This window comes from Aptenodytes forsteri, unplaced genomic scaffold (assembly GCF_000699145.1).
Source record: "Aptenodytes forsteri isolate BGI_AS27 unplaced genomic scaffold, ASM69914v1 Scaffold146, whole genome shotgun sequence".
Lineage (NCBI taxonomy): Eukaryota > Metazoa > Chordata > Aves > Sphenisciformes > Spheniscidae > Aptenodytes > Aptenodytes forsteri.
Genome location: NW_008795128.1, coordinates 5,206,059 through 5,227,334, shown reverse-complemented (window position 1 = coordinate 5,227,334; position 21,276 = coordinate 5,206,059). Strand labels below are relative to the sequence as shown.

Below are 21,276 nucleotides of genomic sequence, written 5' to 3'. Positions count from 1 at the left end.
AGCTGGCCAGCGCAGCCTGCGGGGCGGGGGTGAGCTTTCCCCGGTCAGGCGGGCTGCCGCCGGGGCTGCGCACCAAGGGGGGCTTTGCGGGTGTAGGGTGAGCACAGCCGGGGGGGCACAAAGCCCAAGGGCGTTTTCTGCAACTCGGACCGCGTCCCTCAGGCGTTTTGTGAAGCTTAGCAGGTGGAAGTCCTGCATTTTGCAGCTTTGTGTGTCAGCAGGGCACGTGTCAAGTTGGCTTGCAGGTTCTATGAAATTGGGCACCTTCCTGGTTTTGTGGTGTTACTATGGCCAAATAGAAGGGGACTTAATTTTTTGTTGGTGGTAGTGGTTTTTAGCCTCAGAAATATCACAGCATTGTACTGTAGGCTTTCTAGCTTCAACTGATACTCAGCAAAAACATCATTTTTTTGGTGGATGTTTCCCCACATGTCCACTTAAGTTAGCATTGAACAGAGGTTGCCAAAAAGTTGAAGAGCTTTATAGTCTGGCTAGAATTGCCTTCCCTGTCAGCTGATGAGCTCTCATTAGTTTCCACTTTTGTAAATGCCATCTTTGTTCTCCTTCTCCGCATCTCTTCTTTTGGGCTCCAATTTCTAATACAAACCCCAGGAAAATACAAAGCCCTTTGAAAGATTTCTGATCTTCATCTGATATGAAGAAACACAACAGTACATGACAGTACAGATTGGTAGATTAGAGATGGGCTCAAGTCAGACCAGGAATGAGGCTTCTAATGTGTCATAGTTTCAGGGGTTCTTAGAGGGAGTGTTTTGTTTGTCTGAATGTCCCCCCAGCTGCTCACTCTTACACTGGGAGTTGTTGATTTGCCTTGACCCTTTTCAAGCTCTTCCACTGTCACTTGAAGGAAGTGAACTGGGAACACGCTGCTGTTCAGGGTCCAGTGGTCCTTTGGAAACAGATGTAAGGAGCCCTCGAGTCCTCCAAGGGAAAGGTTACTGCGCTCTCTGCTCCCTTTACACTGATGTGTATACAGTTTGGGGCTAAGAGAGGCTTGACATTACCATAGTTATTAGCCTCCGCATTTTTGGAAAGGGCAAATCCATAGTAAAATGATCCAGAAAGGTGGAGGCAGTATGAGTTCAGAGACTCCCCGATTAGCAGCAAGTAATTTGAAGATGGCTGCACATGGGTTTAGCCCCACTTTGAATGTCCAAGTACCAAACCTGACTTCCAGAGGTGCGTAGCATTTGTGACTGATAGAAATCAAAAACATTAAAAATGGGTCTTCCAAAGATCGCTTTCTGCTTATTGGAAGGAAATGGGAGAAGAGAGAAGTTTCCCTTCCCACTCCTACCCTTAACCTGGATAAACTTGAGAAAAGTCCCTCCCTGGATTCATGAAGGGAATCATTAGGGATCCATTTCAGAAATTTCAGCCCGATTCCGTCCACTCTTGGGGAATACTTGCAATTGAAACTGCCAGCAGAACTAAGCTTCACAGTTTACATCCTAACCCTAGTTCTGGTCAAGGGACTGCAATGCCAGTACCAGTTAAAGACGACAACAAGATAGGAGAAAGTATTGCATTATCAGGGAAGCATCTCTGGGACTGTGACCCAGCCACATCTGTCTGGGTGCTACCTCCTGCTGGGTGTCACTGCCAGGTAGAGCAGCCTTGAGTGAAACATGTACCCAGTGACCTTTCTCCACCAAGCTATCCTGTTCTGCCGGCCCCTTTGCTATTGTACCGAAATCCAGCCTCATCCTGAGGGTGTGTACCTTGTGAGGGCGGTATTTGGAGGGTTGTCACAGAGTTGCTAGCGTAGCTTAGGCTAGCAGCAGGTACAAAAAAAAACTTCGTGCAAGCACTGGAGCAGCAGGTAATATATGTGGTGCCTTTCTTCTGAAGATTGTAAAACATTTCAGAGATGCTAATTCCTTCTCTCAACACATTTGTGAGACAGAAGAAACCAGATACTAGAAAGGCAAATGCCCAGTGCCTTGAAGATCAAATCAGGATCTAGCAGGTTCTTTGATCAGGAGCAGGTTTCTCTTCCTCCTCTGGGGCAAAGCTAGGGTAACAACCCAACTGTTTCCCACTCACAAGGAAGCAATGACTTTCAGCTACGCTGGGAGGAGTGGCACTGTGGGGGATGCACCCACCCCTTCATTTTTCCTTCAATCTCAGTCTCCCACCAAACTTCAGTTCATCTTTTGTCTGTGTCTCCCTCCTTCTCCCCAGACTGCTTTCAGGGAGGAGTGCTCTCCTCCAAGAGCTTGTGTTAAACTCTCCAGGTCAGTTGTTTCTATCACTTTTCTCACCTGGCTAATTACTTCAAGAATCACAAAAGATTGATCCTGCTTCTGTTTTGGGGTTTGTTTTTTTTTAACAAAAAGGACAATAAAGCCTCCTCCTGGGCACAGCAATGGCATTTAGCTAGCTCGTGTCAAGTGCCAGCCATTGTCACCTTAGTCAGGATGTCTGCCTCTCTTCACCAGAGCACAGCCCCATCCACGTTGTCAGGACTTTCAAGTGATTTCCAGCTCTCCCAACCCCTTTCTCCTTTTCCTCGGTTCCTAGCCAGTCTCTGTGGTGTCTGTGCGCTTAAACATCTAACAGTTTCATTCCAGACTTCCATCAGAGGTCCTGCCAGCCCTCAGTCTGAGTCAGCTGATACCACATGAAGGCTTACTGTGATTAAGGAGTGAAATGGGAGCAGACCTTACAGTGTAACTCAGCAGTTTTTCAGTGTGTGGATAGTCTCTGAAGGGGATTTCACTCATCACTGTTTCCTTAATAGCTTCTTCATTTCAAAGTTGGGTTTAGGTCTTTGCTTTTCCTTAGCTAGGACACTCACAGAAACACTTTTTTTTTTTTTTTTTAATTAAGGCCAAATTTCTGGCCTGGATGGGAAAAATCTCCAATAGCTTGTTTAATGGAGACTGATTTGAACCTCCACTCTAGGCCAAAAAGCTAGGCACAAGTTGCTGAAGTTCTCAGTTTGTGTTTATCCTTACCTGCTTTCTTGGGCTGTGGAAGAACAAGTTCTCAAGGGCACCGTTTGGCTAAGGGCTCTTCTTCTCTAGAGAAGCAGTTGTGCAGTAATGTGGAACGATTCTTTCAAAATACTGGAGAAGAGCCCAAAACACCTGAGGGATAACCAAATCAGAAAGTCTATTGCAGGTCTCTTAATGTTCTCAGTGTTCTTCAGCTGTTTTAGTGAGGTTTGGGAGGATGCTCAGCAAGGAGGACAGACTTGAGTGACTTCAGCAAGTCTGTCCAGTGGGATACAAAACAGAGTGCTCTGGGAAAAAACCTGTATGAGTGTATGTGTGTATGCTGGGCAACTCCCTTAGACTCATCCTTATTCTCTTTCTGCTACAGTGCAGGTCCTGGTGGACGGAGCCCCAGTCCGGATCCAGCTGTGGGACACTGCTGGACAGGTAAGCTCTATCAAAGCAGCTGTCAGCTCTGGTCCTGTGGGACAGAGACTGTTTGCAGGCTTTTGAGGAAGGCAGTGTTTAACTGGGAAGGAAGGAAATGCAGTAGCCCAGCATCAGCCGTTCGCTGGTATGGCAGTCACAGACGGGTGAAAGACAGACTCCCTCAGCTCTGAAACTTGTGCCTGAACTGTGGCATGGCCACAAAGTCAGCACCATGTCCTGCCTCTGAGGGTGTTTCTGTCCTAGTTAACGTGTGAAAAAGCCACTGCAGCGTCATGCTGTTAGGACATCAGTCCAGTGAAGACTTTTTCCCCCCTCCCCTCCATTTTCTACAGGAGGACTTTGACTGTTTGCGCTCGCTTTGTTACCCCGACACCGATGTCTTCCTTGTCTGCTTCAGCGTGGTAAACCCAAGCTCCTTCCAAAACATTACTGAGAAATGGATCCCTGAGATACGAACTCACAACCCCCGGGCGCCGGTGCTGCTGGTGGGGACGCAGGCAGACTTGCGGGACGATGTCAATGTCCTCATCAGCCTGGATCGCTACCACGTGAAGCCCGTGCCCCGGCCTCAGGCAGAAGGTCTAGCTGACAAAATCCGGGCTGAAGCCTACCTGGAATGCTCAGCACTGACCCAGAAGAACCTCAAAGAAGTTTTCGACATGGCCATTGTCAGTGGTGTTGAGCATAAAGCACGGCAGGAAAAGAAGATGACTGCCAAAGGCATCAAAACTCTCTCCAAGTGCCGCTGGAAGAAGTTCTTCTGCTTTGTCTGAAGCTGCTTTGAGGGGGGGAAAAAAGAAACACCTGATGCCAAGTATTGGCTCTGCACCTTCTTGGAGTGACTGCTCCTGTGGCCCCAGCGAGGAGGGTATGATAAGCTGCTGGGCTTAGAAACCTGGCTCTTGCTGGGTTACAGTATCAGCTGCCTAGGAGACATGAACTGGATTTCCATTGTGCGGGGATATGGAATGGTCCAGGGAGCTATAAGTACCTGCCAGACATGTCTGTAATGTCCCAGACTAATGGGAGCCTTTAATACACCGAGACTCAGTATCCCAGAACAGGCAGGTTCCTTACATTGTTCTGAATGACCAGTTTTCTGTCTGAAGCTAACACGCTTTCGGAGTCCTGATGCAGCATAATAAACGTGAGGGACTTGTGAAGTCTGCCTGTGTTTTGGCTGATCTACAGGCTTGGCAGAGAGTAGGGCAGGGGCAGTTACAGGCGACTGCAGTGTGGTCAGACATGGGCTGCCGAGTTTGTAACACGAGACTTGGGTTCCCACTCTGATTCTGCGTGCCAAAATAGGTAGAAGTCACTTGGCTGTGAAAAAGCAGTGCTCTTTCTTCAAGGCCCTGTATTGTGAGTACCCTTGAGAGGGTTTTTCCTAAATAAAGGCCATTAGCAGGCTGAAGAGAAAATGCACTGGGAGCTACAGTAATTCTTTAAGCAAAATGTTCTCTGAGAGGACTCTCTAGTCCAGTGGGTGCCAGTCCTATAGTCCTATCTTAAGAGGTACTCATGGAGGGGACCTATTAATAGGTCCCCTCAATACTTGGGGACCTATTTTGAAAGGCCTTGTGAGTGCGTGGTGTTTTGAGAGAAAGAACAGGTGAGGAACAGTGATGAGCGGCTCTGTCTAGCAGAGACGAAACTGTGTCAGCGAAGGGTTTGTAACACTACCAAGGGGTGAAATGTAGATGGAGAGCCATGCATGTAATGAAAGGAGAAGAGAGAAAGAAGAAACAGAAGGGAATAAAAAGGAAAAAGAGAGATGGAAGGAAGAAAGGGAGATGGAGAAAGAAAGAAGAATGAGCATTGTTAAATGAAAGTTGTGATTCTACTTAGTTGAGATGCTAATATTCAGGGAATCTTCTAGGGACCTGGAAAATTTGCTAGTGATCTCAATTTCAGAGTAATATTGTCCATACATTAAGTTCTGAATCAAAAGGAGGGGGTTGTAGTGAGAGAGAGAGAGAGTTCCTCTTGGTCGGTAAAATCCTCAGTTTCAGATCTGCACAGAACAGAATTTACCCTGTACTGTTCTTCCTGAGGCTGCAGAACAGGAACGGAGGGCTCAGGGCTTCTTTCTGTTGTGCTTCCTTTTCTTAAAAGTCACTGTTCGATCTGCTGAAATCAAAAGCAAAGGAAATCCATTAAGTTCCTGCCAGAGAAAAACATTCACTATGTTTGCTCTGTTCCCCTCTCACCTGTTTCTCAGGGGATTAATCTCCCGGTGAGTCTATTCACATTTTATTACAGAACTTGCATCAATTTCTAAAACTTCTTTCACAGAGACATTTCATTGTGATTTATGTAGCAGATAGCGTGACAGGTCTGTCAAGCAGTGCTTTCAATACTGAGGGGGTTCTCTGCATCTGGCCAAGGCCCATGACTTTGGGGACACTCTGGAGTAATGTGACAGAAGGGGATATAGCTGTGGATTGTTTGCCCTGCACCAAAAGCAAGCGTACCTGAGCTAGTGGGTCTGTAAAAAAACAAATGCAAGTAATGCAGCATGGCTCTGGATCCAAACAAATGCCTGCAAACATCTCTCACAACCATCTGTCTTTGTGGCGCAGCTCATGTAGTCCCCGGGACATGAGACAAGCCTGCTGTCTCCCTGGGCGGTATCGTAGCGTCAAAGAGGTGGGCAGGTCTTCTTGCAAAGGGAGCCTTGGAGCTGCCTGTAGGGTAAAGCTTAGAGACCTGTAAAGGATGGCATGTCAAAATGAGCTGAACGTTGAAAGGACTCCCCCAGCTGAAATGCCATCCAGGTCCAGTGAGGAGTCCTGAGAGATGGAGAGTACAGAGGCAGTAGCTAGAAGTGACATGTCCTACACACCTCTAGGCAGGACACCACTTCCTGAACAAAGCTCTCACTCAGCAATGCATCCCTGCATGTATTTCCTACCTGTACAGGCACCTTTGCTGTATCACTAGTTCAGTTTGTCTGTTGGGTCTTTATGCATTTCTTTAGCCCGTGAGACCAAGGGCTGTGGTGTGACCTGCTAAGATGGAAAGAACACCAGCCTCCCCTCCTGTTGGGGAGAGCAAGGGTTGTCCTGCAGTAGCTTGCTATGAAACAGGGATTATTTCATTCTGGAAAAGAAACTGTACTGAGAGCTGCTTTATTCCTCTGTGATTGTGTCTAATATTTGTTCAAATAAATTTTTTTAATGTCTGCAATTTGTTTTTGTAATTTTGTCAGTGCAAAATAAGCTGGGCTTTAAGATGGAGGGGGAGTTATGCCATTTTACTGACAATAGCATAAGAGGGAAATTGCCCCACTTCTCCCTCCATGTCCTGACCCCCACTAGCAATGGTAAAAATCCCTTCATAGCTGACACCTTCCAAGTTCCTTCTGTTGCCTCAGTTAATTTTCCTCTCCCTCAGCAGCCGCTCAGGGTGGAGTCTGCCGAGGGGGATGGAGTAGCAAACATCCAAGGCTTTCAGTGCCTCTCCCCAGAAGCCACCATCCAGGGACCAGTCAGGAGGCCCTCCCAGCACTCACTGAGACAAGCCTATGTAGCACTTGCATTTGGAGCCTTAATAACAGCATGCTGCTCTGTCATTAGGCTGGTGGGTAATTTAGTGACCAGCTTTATTTAACTTACCTTGGTAGTTAAACACTGCTCAAGTGCCGAAAAATTTTGTCCGTGCCACATAGGACACAAAGGCTCTATCCAAGGTAGCTCATATCCTTTTAGCCTTATTGTCAGCACCACAGGTAGGTCAGAGCTCCTCTCTGTCCACATCTGAGGCCCCATAGCTGCTCCAAAGGCAGAGGGCTGGGAACTGAGGCTGCTGGGGGAGTTCAGCAGAGAGGTAGGAAAGAAAATGGACAAAACCCACAGTGTAGCAGAGGTAACGAGCAAATGTGATTCAGAAACTAGAAGGCAATAGGAAATTACTGCTGATAAAACATGATTTGGAAACAACTTTTTTTTTTTTTTTTGACGAAGTCTGAGACCACACTGTCCTCCTGCAGTCTGCGTTTTCTAGAAAATTACTGCTGATAAAACATGATTTGGGAACAACTTTTTTTTTTTTTTTTGACGAAGTCTGAGACCACACTGTCCTCCTGCAGTCTGCTGTTTGCTAGATGTAAAGCAACCTGTGGGATTATTTGGAGCCGGCTCCCAGGTTTGCAGCTTCCCAGCATTAAAGCCTACAGAAGAACCTGTGAATGGAAATAGCAGGAAAGTGTGAATTAACTTTATGGGGAGTGAGTCATCCCACTGAGCCATATCCTGTCATGTGCACAATAAGCACCCTAAAACTCCCTGAAACCTGTGAACAAAGCTGAGTTCCTGGGGGTGGGGGTGAATCTGTCTCACTAAATGGAGTGTCCTACCAAAGCTACCCGAGGCATCTTTAAAGCCTTGCTCTAGTCCTCTCCATGGTGCAGTACTGGACCTGTGCTACTACCTGGCTCTGGTACAGGTTGGGCTTATTTCTGCATTGCAGTGCTGCTTGACCAACCTGTATGTTCAGATGATGCTGAGAGCACAGGAGAGTTCCTGGGAGACTGTTGCTAACACAAACCACCCCACCAGGCTGGATGAAGCTAGCCAAGCCCATTACTAGGCCAGCACAATTCCACACAAGTGCCACTTTAATACCAGAAAGTATCCTTATGATTAGTTGATCTGACTTGCTCCATAGTGCAAAGCTCAGCATCAAATGCTAAAAAAAACAATGTGCCTATAGGGTAGAAACTCTCTAGTACCTTCTTTCTTGCTCAGGTCTCTGACTTGGATCCTGGTCAGCAGACTCCTGCACAGTCCTGCATCCAGCAGAGTAACTCATCAGGGCTTTCCCACCACCATAAGCAACACTGCAAGTGCTTCAGTACAGGTATGCACCATGTCTTCTAATTCTGCATGAACCTGGTGTGCTAGCTGCCCCTCTCAGCTGCCACCTCCAAAGGAGCTGAGCTCGGGTATCAGCAACAGTAAGAACACAGTGTGGAGAGGACCCTTTTGTTTCCTTTTGCCAAGAAGGTTCCCAGCTGGCAATGCTTTCCCGAGCTTCCACTGAACCCTGACTGGGAATTAATCCTGTCTTGGTTTAACCTCAGTCGGCAACTGAGCACCACACAGCCGCTTGCTCACTCCCCCCCACCCGGTGGGATGGGGGAGAGAATTGGAAGAGCACAAGTGAGAAAAACTTGTGGGTTGAAATAAAAACAGTTGAATAATTGAAATAAAATGATAATAATAATAATATGATAATAATAATAATAATACACAAAGCAAGTGATGCACAGTACAATTGCTCACCACCCGCCGACCGATGCCCAGCCAGTCCCCGAGCAGCGGCCCCCCCGGCCAGCTTTCCCCAGTTTATGTACTGAGCATGACGTCACATGGTATGGAATGTCCCTTTGGCCAGTTTGGCTGTGCCACCTCCCAGCTTCTTGTGCACCTCCAGCCTTCTCAGTCGGTAGAGTATGGGGAACTAAAAAGTCCTTGGCTAGCGTAAGCACTACCTAGCAACAACTAAAACATGGGTGCGTTATCAACTTTGTTCTCATCCTAAATCCAAAACACAGCACTGTACCAGCTACTAGGAAGGAAAATAACTCTATCCCTGCCGAAACCAGGACAATCCCCAAAATAATACCAGGTTTTGTCTGACTCAACACAGACTCCTTCCAGCGCCAGAAGGGCAAGTCCGAAAAGTCCCTTCAGGAGATCTTTATGCCCTGTAGGATACGTTCTATTTACTTTGAAGGGACAGGCTGAATTATTACCAGGTCAGGAGCTGGCATGAGTCCAGCAGCAGGAACCAGGCTGTGCTTGAACCCTGTTGCAATGCAGTTACCACGGAATGGCATCCTCCCCCATTTCCTGAGAAGGGTATGATTGCATTAACAACCTTAGCACCTTCTTAACACCCCCCCAATTTAATCCTCAGGTGCTAACTAGCTTTTTCTTCAGATTGCTCCAAGTTTAATGCTATTTATCAGTGAGGCAACCATTTCCAGCTTGGTCTGGTTTGACTTTTCCTGCCTGTAGTGACAGCTAAGTAGCCTGCTTCAGCTTTGCTCCTAATGCCTTCCCACCCCTGGTTTGGGCTAGATTGTTCCTCTCCCGTGGTCCTCGCTGTGGCCTCGCAAAGAGCAGTGTGGGAACACCGGAGGAGTGGGAGTGAGCAGAGGCACTGCACAAACAGGCACTGGCACCACAAGAAATGTTTGTCTTCTCGCAGCCTGTGCTTCAATCAGACTGCTGCTCTTCCAACCCTGCCAAGAGTCCTCTGTGCCCAGGAGGCTGTCCTTGGCCCGCTTGGTCTGCTTAAAGATCTTGGCTCTCCTTTACATCGTTGCCTCTCTTGGAGCCATGCTAAATCACTCGGTAGTGGGCTTGGGAGATAAAGCATTTATACAAAGAAACCACTTAAATTTTACAATATAGCTCTAACACTGTCCTCCCTGTACTGGAGGATGCTGGTCAAGACCCAGCTCCCAGTCTGTATCTGCTCCCAGACGAGTAATCAAAGAGCTGGCCCAGCTGGCACCTGGGCCTCCTGGAAGCTGCTTACTCATGCCTCTGCAGAGTCCAGCCCTGGGCTCTCCGTTCCCACCGTATAAATACAGCATTGTACTTGCAAAGACCTATTGCACAAGAGAGCAGGGTATGTTTCAACCTATCCCTGAGACAGGTTCCCTCTGCTGCAGCCCCATGTGATCCCCGTTCCCAGGGTGACACCATGCCCTTTCCAGCTCCTGGACTGAGCCGCTCGGCATCCAAACTTGCAGGACTTGTTCTGGAAGAGCAGGAGGAGATGTGGGTCCCATCCTCCCCCTCCATCCCCTCACCCCCAGCGCTGCCCCTGGGGCAGTGTTATGAACTGAAATACTCTGGTTTCTGCTGCTGTGGAGGAACATCAGGTGCGGGAAATTTGGCTCGGGGACAAGTTTCACCACGAGTCACTGAGCCAGGCTTTTCTTTCCCATGAGATAATCTTGGGCGGGGCAGACAATCTCTTAAAATTAAAATACAATGAAAATACATGGGCTTCCCAGGGTTTAGAGTAAATCTTTCTTTCCTTGTTTTCTCAGAAAGCGAGCCAGGCGCTGCTGAAACCTTCCCCAGACTTGCAGCACAGAGGCCAGCGCTGCAGCGGCAGCGACCGCTCAGCCTTGGAGCCAGGCCTGGCTTTCTGGCGAGGGGATGGCGCCCATTGCTCCCCCAGCCCCTGCCTGGCAGCAGGAGCCCACCCCTGGGACCTGGCTCTGCTGGCGGCAAGGGTGGGAGAGCTCGACCTCCCATGGAGGAACCTCCAGTCCTGTAGAGGAGGATGGATGGGAGAGCGTGGATTAGCAGGTTGACCATGGATGGCAAAGCACCCCAGCCTTTGTGCTGGTGGCATGATGGCACGGGGACAGTGCTGCTGATTTCCAAGCGCCATGCACACTTGTGCTGGTGGTGCCATCACCACTGTTAAACTCTGGGGGAGCTCAGGACACTCAAGTCATGGGCCTGCCCTTCCTGCACCATCCCTCTAAGTGTCTCGCCCTGCCACCGAGCTTAACCATCTGCCTCTCCAGGCGAACACCTGGTTATGTAGCTTAGTGGCAACAGGGACACAGGGAGAAGCCAGGGATCTAGCTGGGATCTCACTGGGAGTAAGCGTCAACACCCCAGCCCTGCAGACTGAGGTGCTCTCTCATCCAAAGGGGAAAGTAAGCATCACGTGCTGCAGTGGGGCTCGTCTGGAGAAGATTTGGTTCTCCCAGCAGAGGCTGCATCCCTGCGGGGTAGACGGGAGAGAGGCTGGGAAAATGCTGCCCAAGCAGTGAAAATCGGTTTCGGGTGGTGTTGCAGAATCCTACCTGCTCTCCTGCAGCAAGCCCTTTGCTGGGCTGCCCGCCCGGGGAGCGGCGTGTGCCTGGGGACAGCTGGTGCCCGCCGCTGCCGGGGCCGCTGGGACAGCTGGGACGGCTCTCTGCAGTGCTGCGGCAGGCTGGGAGGCAGGAGGAGCACTCGGCTACGGGCAGAGCTTCAGAAACTGTGCATTCATCTTCCCTGCCAGTAAGTCAGAGAGTGCCCGGGGCGGACTGATGACGCACGGCACACCTGAGATCATTTTCATGGGAATAGACCCGTGAGAGACAGCGAGAGGAAGAGTCAGGGAAACTCTCCCAGCACTTCAGTCAGTGTCAGCATTCACGGGGCAGATTTCACAAGATAAACAAAAGCCTTTAATAACCGCACTGGAGGGAGGCTTTGAAACCCTATGAAACCTCTGCCAGGAAAAAAGAGCGGCAGGCTCCTTGCGGAGCACCAATGCCACCAGCAAGCCAGAGACTCAACAGCTGCAGTGAAAAAAAGGCTTGCAAAAACCAAACCGTAAAGATCCGAGTGTGGGTACCCAAGCCGTGCTCCCAGCTGTGGATAGTAATACACATGGTGCTATATATAGCACACATGAATATTCATTCCTCTTGCTAAGGGGTTTTAATAACATGGAGCAGATGAAAGATGTCAGCCACCCTGGAATATTATCTGGGCAGCAGTGTATAATCTGAAGGGAGGGTAGGAAAGGATATCTAATGTTGTTATATCTTCTGTAGGATGATTGGGTTTATTTCATGTAAGCCAAATAGATTTGTAGAATAACAAGAGTTATTAGTGTCTAACAGTAAAGTCTTACACGTATGAGACTCCTGTCAAAGGATGCTAAGCCTGAAATACGGGGTCTCCGTGCTAACCAATAAAATACAACCCTACCTTGGGAGGAACAGGACATCCTGCAGCACCTGGTTGGCTGCCTTATGAGTACCAGTAACAGCAGCGTCCTACCTTTCCATGCAGTGCATTTATTCGCCATCTCCAAACATCTCTTTTCAGACGATAAAGGCACTGCATTAGGTGCTGGGAGAGATTGTAAGTCTAAATATAGTTTAGGTCACCAGAAACCTGGAAGTGCTAACCCAGGCTTTAACATCAATTCCCTGTGTAGTTTTGGGTGAATGACTTTCCCTTTTCCATTTGCAAAAGGGAGCTCCCTTGCCTTCATGGGGTGTGATACACATTTATTAACTGGTATTCACAGGGTGCCATAGCAGGGGAAGGGTTACTGCCAGGAACATCACAGCACTTCTCCTTGTGGTCCTCAAAATGGGACAAAAGCCCTGAGATGTGTCCAGACACCAGGCTCCATTATTGTCTTCTGTGAGTTTCCAGAGAGATCTGGAAAACCAAATTCTGTGATTATAGCTCCAGCTCTGGGGATCAGGCAATTAAGGGAGAAATTCGGTATTCATGTAGAGCAATTGTCTCCAACCTTCAGAGCTGTTGAAGGAAACCTGAAACCTCATGGTCTAGAAAATTAGGAGATGATTAAAAGGAAGCCCTATACATATTGCTTATTAAATGGTACATATGCCACCTTGGTGATATGGCGGGAGAGGAGGAAGAATGAAACGTGGTGTCTTCATATAGCTAGTACTATCAAGTCCCCAGAGAAAAATAGAGATAGACCCAAAATGCAGAATGTGGAACATTCATGTCTGGCTCCGCTGCTTCCACCCAATGCCTGTAGCACAGGCAGACCTATCTGAGCACAGCCACAGCCCAGGTGGATGAGAGGCCACCATGCAGGAGGTTTGGGAGCCCAGCAGCAGCAGGAACTGTTCCTGAACAAGACTCAGAACTAGCTTTACTTATGGGTGGAGAAACAGCATCCCACCCTGAGTCTGGATGGGGAGAGGAGGAAGAGGCGTTCTGACCATTGAGACACCTCTGCATAGTTTAGTAGAGAAGATCAGTGAGATGAGAGCAGCACATGTTTCCAAGAAGGCCAGCTCTCGGGGTAAGCAGCCGATGGCCCAGGCAGGCATGCCTGAGCCCATGCTGAAGTCTGTGCTGCTGGGGTGTCACAGTACCTGACATGGCTGGATGAAGCTAGCTCACTGCCACCAAGCTCTGATCACACTTCCTAGCTGAGGTGCAGACAGACTCTCAGGTGCAAAAAGATGCACCCGAGAGGCTTGAAAGCCTCCCACTGCCACTTGCTGTCAGGCACAGGTTGGCCCATTTCCCCCTCCCTCTTCCAGAGATGAGACCAGAGCAGGGCTGCTGAGCACCCGGGGTGTTCACCGAGAGGGAATGGCACATTCCAGAGTCCAGCCTTCCTCCTGCCTCGTCCAGACGAATAGTCAGCCAGTAAAGGGGTACTTTTGCTTCTGCTAAATATCAGTGCTGACTTCACTGATGCTGCCCTTCCGTGTTTTATTGGCACCCGCTGGAAATCTCTGGCCACATCTGTGGTCTAAATAATTACAGCCTCCCAGCAAGAAAGGATGGGGGGGCAGCACAAGCATTTAAATGTTTGAAATGGGACTCTACAGCAAGCACTGGTTGCTCTTCCCTAAACTCCTTTCTATATGTCAAGGAGCATAAAAGAGTAGGAAGAGACTGAGTCCTGCTCTCAACCCTCCATCCTAGAGCATGGCTTTATTGGTAATTAAAAACTACATCTCAGCTTAATTTTCTTCCCACACTTGGCTGTACTCTATCTTACCCCCATCTCAAACAGGCATGTCAGTCCTTTCATATCCTCACTGGAGTTCACAGAGGTTTGCCAGCATTAATCAGAGGCAATTACCTCTGCCTTTTTAGGCAGGGATATCAGACCTGAGCCTAGGGTGACTCATCGCAAGATCGCTTCCCCCTGCAAGGTTCTTCCAGACATCTCCTTTGCCTGGAGACCTCAGCTGCCTTTGGTCATTCCAAGCCTGGGAAACTCTCTTGGCAAGGAGCAAGCTCCAACCACTACCCAGCCCTGTGTACTCCACATCCCTGTCTTTTCACCTCGCCTGGTGGAACCAATAAGAGGGTTACAGGCTGGTTCTGGCCAGGAATTATCTAACCAACATTTTCACATTTTGATAGATTAGCTTTTTTCAATGGATTTTTGGGTGGAACAGGCCTGTTTCGGTGACCATCCACTGCAATGCAGCCAGGGCTGCTGGACCACAGGCCTGTTCTTGGCAGCGGATCTGGATGAGCCCTGGAGGAGCCCAACCACACTGACCACTCCTGACTTGGACATCTCCAGGATTCCCACCTTCCTGCTGAGAAGAAACGAGTTGCACCTCCAGCCCTTGCAGCTCTGATGCCCTAAGAGCCCTGGCTGGAAGGAGATCCTTTTCAAGATCCCTTGGCTCTGTAGGAAGGGAGATCCCTCAGAAGTGAACAGAGCATGCTGCTTCTTTCATTTAGGAGAGAAAGGACTCAAGGTTTCCTAGAGGGAAAAACTTTCTGTCCTACAGAAATCCCAGCATTCAGTGTGGATCATAACAAAAATCTATTTGCCAGAAATATTCCAAAGTAGTAGAAATATATGCCCCAGAGAAGAAATGGAGTTTCAGCAAGCTGTAGCACTTGGAAAGAAAGTGAAATCTATTGATATTATGCACAATATGAAGTACATACTTTGTTACCATTAACATTATTATTACTTACTAATAAATGGTTTTGTTATTAAACTCAGTCTGCCAACACAGACTCTCGTGAGCGTTGGCTGAAGGCATCCTCCCCACTGAAGCCTGCGTCAACCTTATAGAGATCCTGACTCTGCAAATAAACACTCAGGTGGCCCTGGCCCACCGACCTGCACATACCTGCTCTGCTCCAAGCAAGCATTTGCAGGACAGCAAAAGAAATCTGTTGGTTTAAAAGGGCACAGACTTCCAGCACAACCTCTCCGTCTGGTCAGGGAGCAGAGCATTTCACATCGCACCTGCCATGCTATAAAATGAGGCTGGAGAAATACGAGTGATGGGTGCCTGCTGGGATAACTCCGTGAGGATCACTCCCCTTCTATTTCTCCCCTTCCCCTCCAAGCAGTCCATCAGCTAGGAGAGATTCCTGATGTTCTGCAATAATTTGGATGCGCTGTCTGTAGATCTGGCTTTGGGGGGCTGCTGTGCAAATACACTGGATTGGTGTTCTGGGGTGGAGAAGGAAAAATGAGCAAGAAGGAAAGCAACTGACTGAAAATAAACCACATCTCAGTAAACAGATGAAAGTCACTAAGGGATAATCTACTTCTGTGCAGAAGGGCTGGAGCCCTCGAAAACCCAGGGAGCTGGAAAAGGGCCTGCCTCTCGCAAGGGCTGGGAAGCTCCTGGGGGGACTCACCCCGTACGTAGGGTGCTGCCTCATCAGTGCTGACTGAGCAGGGTACGATTGCTTTACGCAAAGCATTTCCCTGCGAAATAAATACTGCTCTGGCTGTAAGGAAGCTGCCTGGTCATAATATGCATCACTGATTGCAAAGTTGCACAAGAAGAAGCTGGTTCTGAAGTCAGCGAGAGCGGCTTGGTGAGCACCCTGAAATGGCAGAGGCTGGCCGGGTAGCAGCTCATCTCCCACAGAGTTTTCCAGATCATGCTGAACACAGACTTATTTTCAAAGGCTGCAAATCTCAACTCGGTGAGCAGAGAGAAGAAGAATAGACGTGAGGCAAAAATGCAAATGTTTTCTGCATGCTCCTTCACGACACGCTCAGATGTGTTCAACTGTTGGCAGTGAGGGCAAAACAAATGAGCTGTCACTTCCACCTCGGGCACTGCCGGTGACAGGGAAATCTTCTGATAATAGGGACAGATTTTCAATGAGAAAAACAGCCCTTTTTTTGACTGGCACTTCCCTTCTTGCTAAAACCTTTTTTCATCTCCTTAGCCAGCGTGTACATCCTTGGCTCCTGTCCTTAAAAGGTGGACAATAGCCTCCTTACCGGTAGGAATTACCTCTGTGTTATGAAGAGGACAGGGACATGAAAAGCAGGCTTGTCCGACAGGGCAAGCCTTTCCATCACAGCAAAACACTGCAGTGCATAACAGGCTGCAACACTGTTTTGGTGCCCATTGTTCCTTTGCATAAGAGCCTTTGAACCAGAGTTAGTAATTATGGGAGCCGCACTGTGCACAGCTCCTCAGCTGCTGATATGTTTATCAGTGGAGCATCAATCTGACTTGCTTCCAGGAGGTTTAGATGGCATGGGGTCATGCTTGCATCAGCTAATAAACTCCTCAGATCTGGGATGATCTCTTTCTTTTGTATCTGTGAAGCAGACAGCATCAATGGAGTCCCCATCCCTGATTTAAATAGGTGCCTCAATTCAGCAATGACAACATATAAGGCTTTAAAGCCTGGGGACTGGAGAGGCATTGCAAAGGGGCAGGAGTGCTTCCTGACAGTTTCAGGAGGTTGAAAACAGAGGGGCTTTTAAACTAAATGAACAAACAGATCTTGCTATGCTAAAATACATTGCATGATGAAAACACACAGATTTCCTTTCCTCTCTCCCTGTCTGAACTTTGGCTGAGTACTGCTGGCAAACAAGTGACTTAGAAACAGTCACTGGCCATGGCAGGATCCTCTTTGACATCTACCCTTACCTGGGAGGAACAGGGATGCTTGGGCAGCAGGGCAGTCCCTCTGATTTGTCCTAGGGTGAATCAGCAAGTCTCAGCTTCATTATACACCCTAAGGATTTCTGAAATCTCTCTTATTTTGTGAGATTTATTGCTAATCCTATGGAGCTAGAAGATCCAGTGCTCTAACTATCAGATAAGTGAATTATTGCAGTTTGGGACGAACTGCAAGGAGAGGTTGAGACATAGCCGCTGGCTAGCCTCTGCACTAGATTCTCAGCTTGCTCATGCTAGGGGTAGAAAAGGAACTTTTTAAGCAAAAGAACAATTTTTGATGCAAATTAAATTGGTACAAACTGGACAAAAGTCAAGACAGGTTGGAAAGTAGAAGATGGTTTCTTGGTCACAGAGCCTCTAGATTCTGGAGAGGTTTTCAGTGTGAGGACAAACCCCTCCCCTTGAAGACCGAGCATGTCTTGTTTATGAAAACTACCAGATGACAAAGTTGTCTAAAACAGAAGGTAAGTGGACATGAGTCAGGAGGCCCTTTCCAGCCCTGCGTTCAAAAGCAGTTTCAAAGGACTGCCATACCTCACAATTACAATCACACTGGGGATGGCTCCCGAGCTTTGCCCAGCTCCACAACACTCTCTGTGAGAAATTTGGACCATACTATGTGCAACATGTATTACTCCACTCTAATTGCAGCACAGACAAGCATAGACTTGGTTAGGAACCGAACATGGTTTCTCTCATTGCTTTCAGTGGCCAGTGTTAAGAAGCACCCGTGCATCAGCTCTTCCCTTGTAACAAAGTCCTTAGTTGGGAGCCTGGCCTCCCGACCATCACTTTTTTTCCTGGGACAACTGGGCAGAGAGCTGATTTCCTTACTGCCTGGGCTGGGACAAGGACTCTGCCCCCATCAGCCACCCACAGGTTTGGACTCACAAAAATTGACCCAAGACACTGGGAATGGGAGCATAACACCTCAGCAGACAGCCCCGAACCCATGTCACAGAGGCAGCAGTCTGGTCACGAGGAGGTGGCTAGCCAAGCTCTGAATGTAGCAAGGAAGAGTTGTTTTGTCCTCTGCTCCAAGGAGATGAAAGGCACCCTGAAGAGGACAGTTTGGTTCAGCTTTGCTGAAAAGCACCATTAAGCTGGGTGAGAAGACAGCCAGGTCAATTCTACCTCCACACAGCTGCTGGAGATCTCCCACGGCTAGGAGCTGGAGTGTGGGTCTCATGTAGATACACTGGGGTGAACATTTCCTTATCTTGAATTTGCTGTAGGACACTCAACTGAAGTTAGCTTTCTTGGAATCAGAGGCACTGTTTTTCACAGGCAAGACACATTTTCAGTCATTAGGGTTCCCATGGTGCTTTTTGCCAGGTTTGCAAGTGTCCCACCCAGACTGCTATTGGAGTGCTTTGCACAGTGCCAAAAATCTCCTCAGTGGTTCAAACTGGAAAAATTTATTACCACTTTCTTTCCTGACAGCATTACATCTGGTGCAGAAAGCTTACAGGGTCCCAGAACAAACAGAGAGATATGGTGCTTCTGTGACTGGAGAAAGATGCTATCTGCCTGCCTGATGCTGTGATATTTGGATTGTGCCACACGGTCTGGCGGTTCCAGACATCTTGCAATGCATATCAGAAGTCTCTGGGGAAAATAAAAAAAGACAGGAAAGAAGGGAGTGCTGAGAGTCAAACAAAGGTAGAGTTTATGGGAAAGTGAAGGGGAGGGGGGCAAACAAGAGCAATAGGAAGTTAGACTTTGAACAAGCCTGGTCATGCCTTGGGTACCGGTTCTACCTGCCTGCTGCCTGACCACAGCCCAGTCTGCCCAGTGACTGCAGTGGGAACTGGGGTGCAGAGCCGCACCAAGTGAGTGGGGTTTGTTTGCTGGTGGTGTTCCTGCGGAGGGGAGGTGGCCGAGATGCATTGCGATGAGCGCGTCAGCCAGCAGCCCATGCCAAAGGCCCCTGCGCAGGCACCAGAAGTGGCTCTGGAGAGGAAACACTTGTTCACGTGTGACATCTCCATTGCAGGGCTTGGGAAGCAACTGGTTGTGGGACGGTGACAGAGGAGGATTCAATGATCTCTGCAGCTCACCTCGGGGTGCATCTGGTTGCTGAAAGGGGCGGCAGAGGAGGCCCTGGTGACAGGACCAGGTATGTTCACAAGTCATCGTAGCTTAGCATCATCCCCTCTTTACAGAACAGAAATGACCCCCCCATCCAGAACATCTGCCTTTCTTCTGCCCTAGACAGTACAAGGATCTGGCCAAGCTCTGATCTTGGTGAGAAGAAGCAGCACTCAACTAAAATAGCAAATACCTGGACACATGAGCCCTTCTCTGTTTTGAAACAGAAGCAGCATACTCCAAAGACAATTACAAGCTGAGATTAACTGTTCTGGATGTCATTAGTTATGTATTAATGAGGCCATCCCAGGAGGAAAAGTCATTAGAAGCTATGGAGTAGAAAGAGCATTAGTTGGATGGAATCAGGTAAGACAGTTATCTCCCAGGCAAGGACAAGCATCCTGTGCTCCCCGCCATCCTCATTTCCCCAGTTACTTCTCAAGGTCTGGAGACAACGGCTGTGCATTTCTGCTTTGTTCCTGCTGAAGAGAGCAAGCAAAGGGAGGCTCGAGTACCTGATCTGCAGGTCGTCTGAGATTTGCGACCACCTCAACTACAAAAACCTTCTGGAGGAATTTCACTGGAGTGCAAGGAGTGGAGCAGGGACACAGGGCTTGGTTCTCTCCAGCCCAGAAACCTGCCAAGCTCTTCAGAGCTACCAAAAGAAAAAAAGTGCTACCACCACTTTTTTTTCACCCAGATGGAAATGATGACCGAGTGGCCTTTTGTACCTGCTTTACATAAGATGCAATGACTGCGTGGACGAAACGTCAGAGCGCGCGGTTCCAGGGATGCAGACCCTGCGAGCCAGGGCTCAGGGCATCCCTTCCTTGCTCTGGGAGAGGCTTTCCTCCTGACCTACTGATGGTCACATGCACAACCCTGCCAGGCAGTGCTCGGCCTGCTGTCTCAGGTGACTTATGCAAAATAAGTGTCCGCTTTTGCCCCAAATGCAGGTTCTGCTTGAGTCTGTGCTCCCGGGCTTTCGCAGGCCGCTCCTCCTGCTGCCGAAATCCAGGCTCAAGGGAGAAGCTTCTGCAGTTTTACATGCGGGTTTCACCACCGTTGTTTCCCAGCTCTTTCCTCACAGCCTCCTTGGAACAGGCTGTCAGAAGAGTTTCCAGCCCACAGCTGGTTAATCACACACAATTAACATAAACCTGAATGCAGTGGGGAATAAATGAAAGCTGGGAAAGCCCCCTTTTCTCAGCAGCTGGATGAGGCAATTTACAGAAACCCTGGAGGCATGGGGAAGAAGGAGCCTTTCATGAGGTTGCAGGTCCATGTGAAAGGGCAGATGAGGGCAGTTTGGGGCAGCACCCCTGGCCCCCTCAGCCCCAGCGCTGTGGGCCAAGGCAAGACAGCAGGTGAGCCGCCTGTCCCAGACACCAACCATGCTGCAAACAGTGCAAGGGAAAGCTCTCCGAACCACAGGAAGGGCTGAGAGGTGAGATGGCAATGTTACTCCTGATCTGCCAATGAAGAGATACACTGAGCAGGGATGTGACTTGCAGGACAACAAGCAGAAGCTGGACGCAGTTTTCTAGAGCCTCAGTCCGGTGCTGTAGAGCCAGGGTGTACGGGGCTAGGGGAGATGTCAGGGCTGACGGGTATGGTTTGACGTTTCTGGGTTAGCTTCCCTCAGAGATGCTCTCCAAGGCATGCTCCTGTAGGTTTTCTCCTGCCGGCGCTGGTGCTCAGCTGATGCCCTGGGGAGCTGGTTCAAGGAGCTGCACTAGCAGAAAACAAATCCCTGAAAAGTGAATAGCTTTTTGACAGGATGCTTCAGGGGGGGCAGTGCTAATGTGAAGAAAGCAGCTGGAGCATGGGACCACCCCTTCAGCAGAGGCTAGCTGTAGGACAGACTGAGTTGTAATGCTCCTTTGGGCTCAATTTTCACTATCAGCTCTGCAGGCTGCTGCTCACCCAGGGGTCCTGCCCTGTCTTGCACCCTTGGCTGGAGGCTCCCACCAACACAGAGGAAGAGCCCAGTGGAAAGCTTACACAGCAGAAGATCAGAACGTCCCTTGCAGCCTGTCCCACCAAGTGGACCTGGCTGGCGCTTGGCGATATGAGGACCAGTGCCCACGTGATGGAGCCCAGCTCACCTCCAGTGCATGGAGACAAACACGTTCGGCAGTCTGGGAGAAGCTGCAGTGGGTTGTGAAACATCAGCTGTGAGGTACAGCATGCAAGATCTTAGATCAGTTCCTTGCATCCAGGGCCTTGCGGAGGAAAAGGAGCCTAGTGGTGAAAAAATACTGATGAAAACAAATAGCCATTTTCTTGGTACTTAGGCTTCCTTCCGGACCTCACCCAGTT

The 21,276-nt window shown here is 49.0% G+C and overlaps 1 protein-coding gene across 1 annotated transcript; it reads left to right on the top strand.

Annotated features, from left to right (window-relative positions):
- Positions 1-1,139: 1,139 nt before the first annotated feature.
- RHOV (ras homolog family member V) lies at positions 1,140-6,596 on the top strand. Its single transcript, XM_009277598.1, has 3 exons — positions 1,140-1,200; positions 3,349-3,407; positions 3,743-6,596. Exons 1-3 carry the CDS (start codon positions 1,140-1,142, stop codon positions 4,181-4,183), a joined length of 561 nt encoding a protein of 186 aa, XP_009275873.1. The 3' UTR covers positions 4,184-6,596.
- The last annotated feature ends 14,680 nt before the right edge of the window (positions 6,597-21,276 follow it).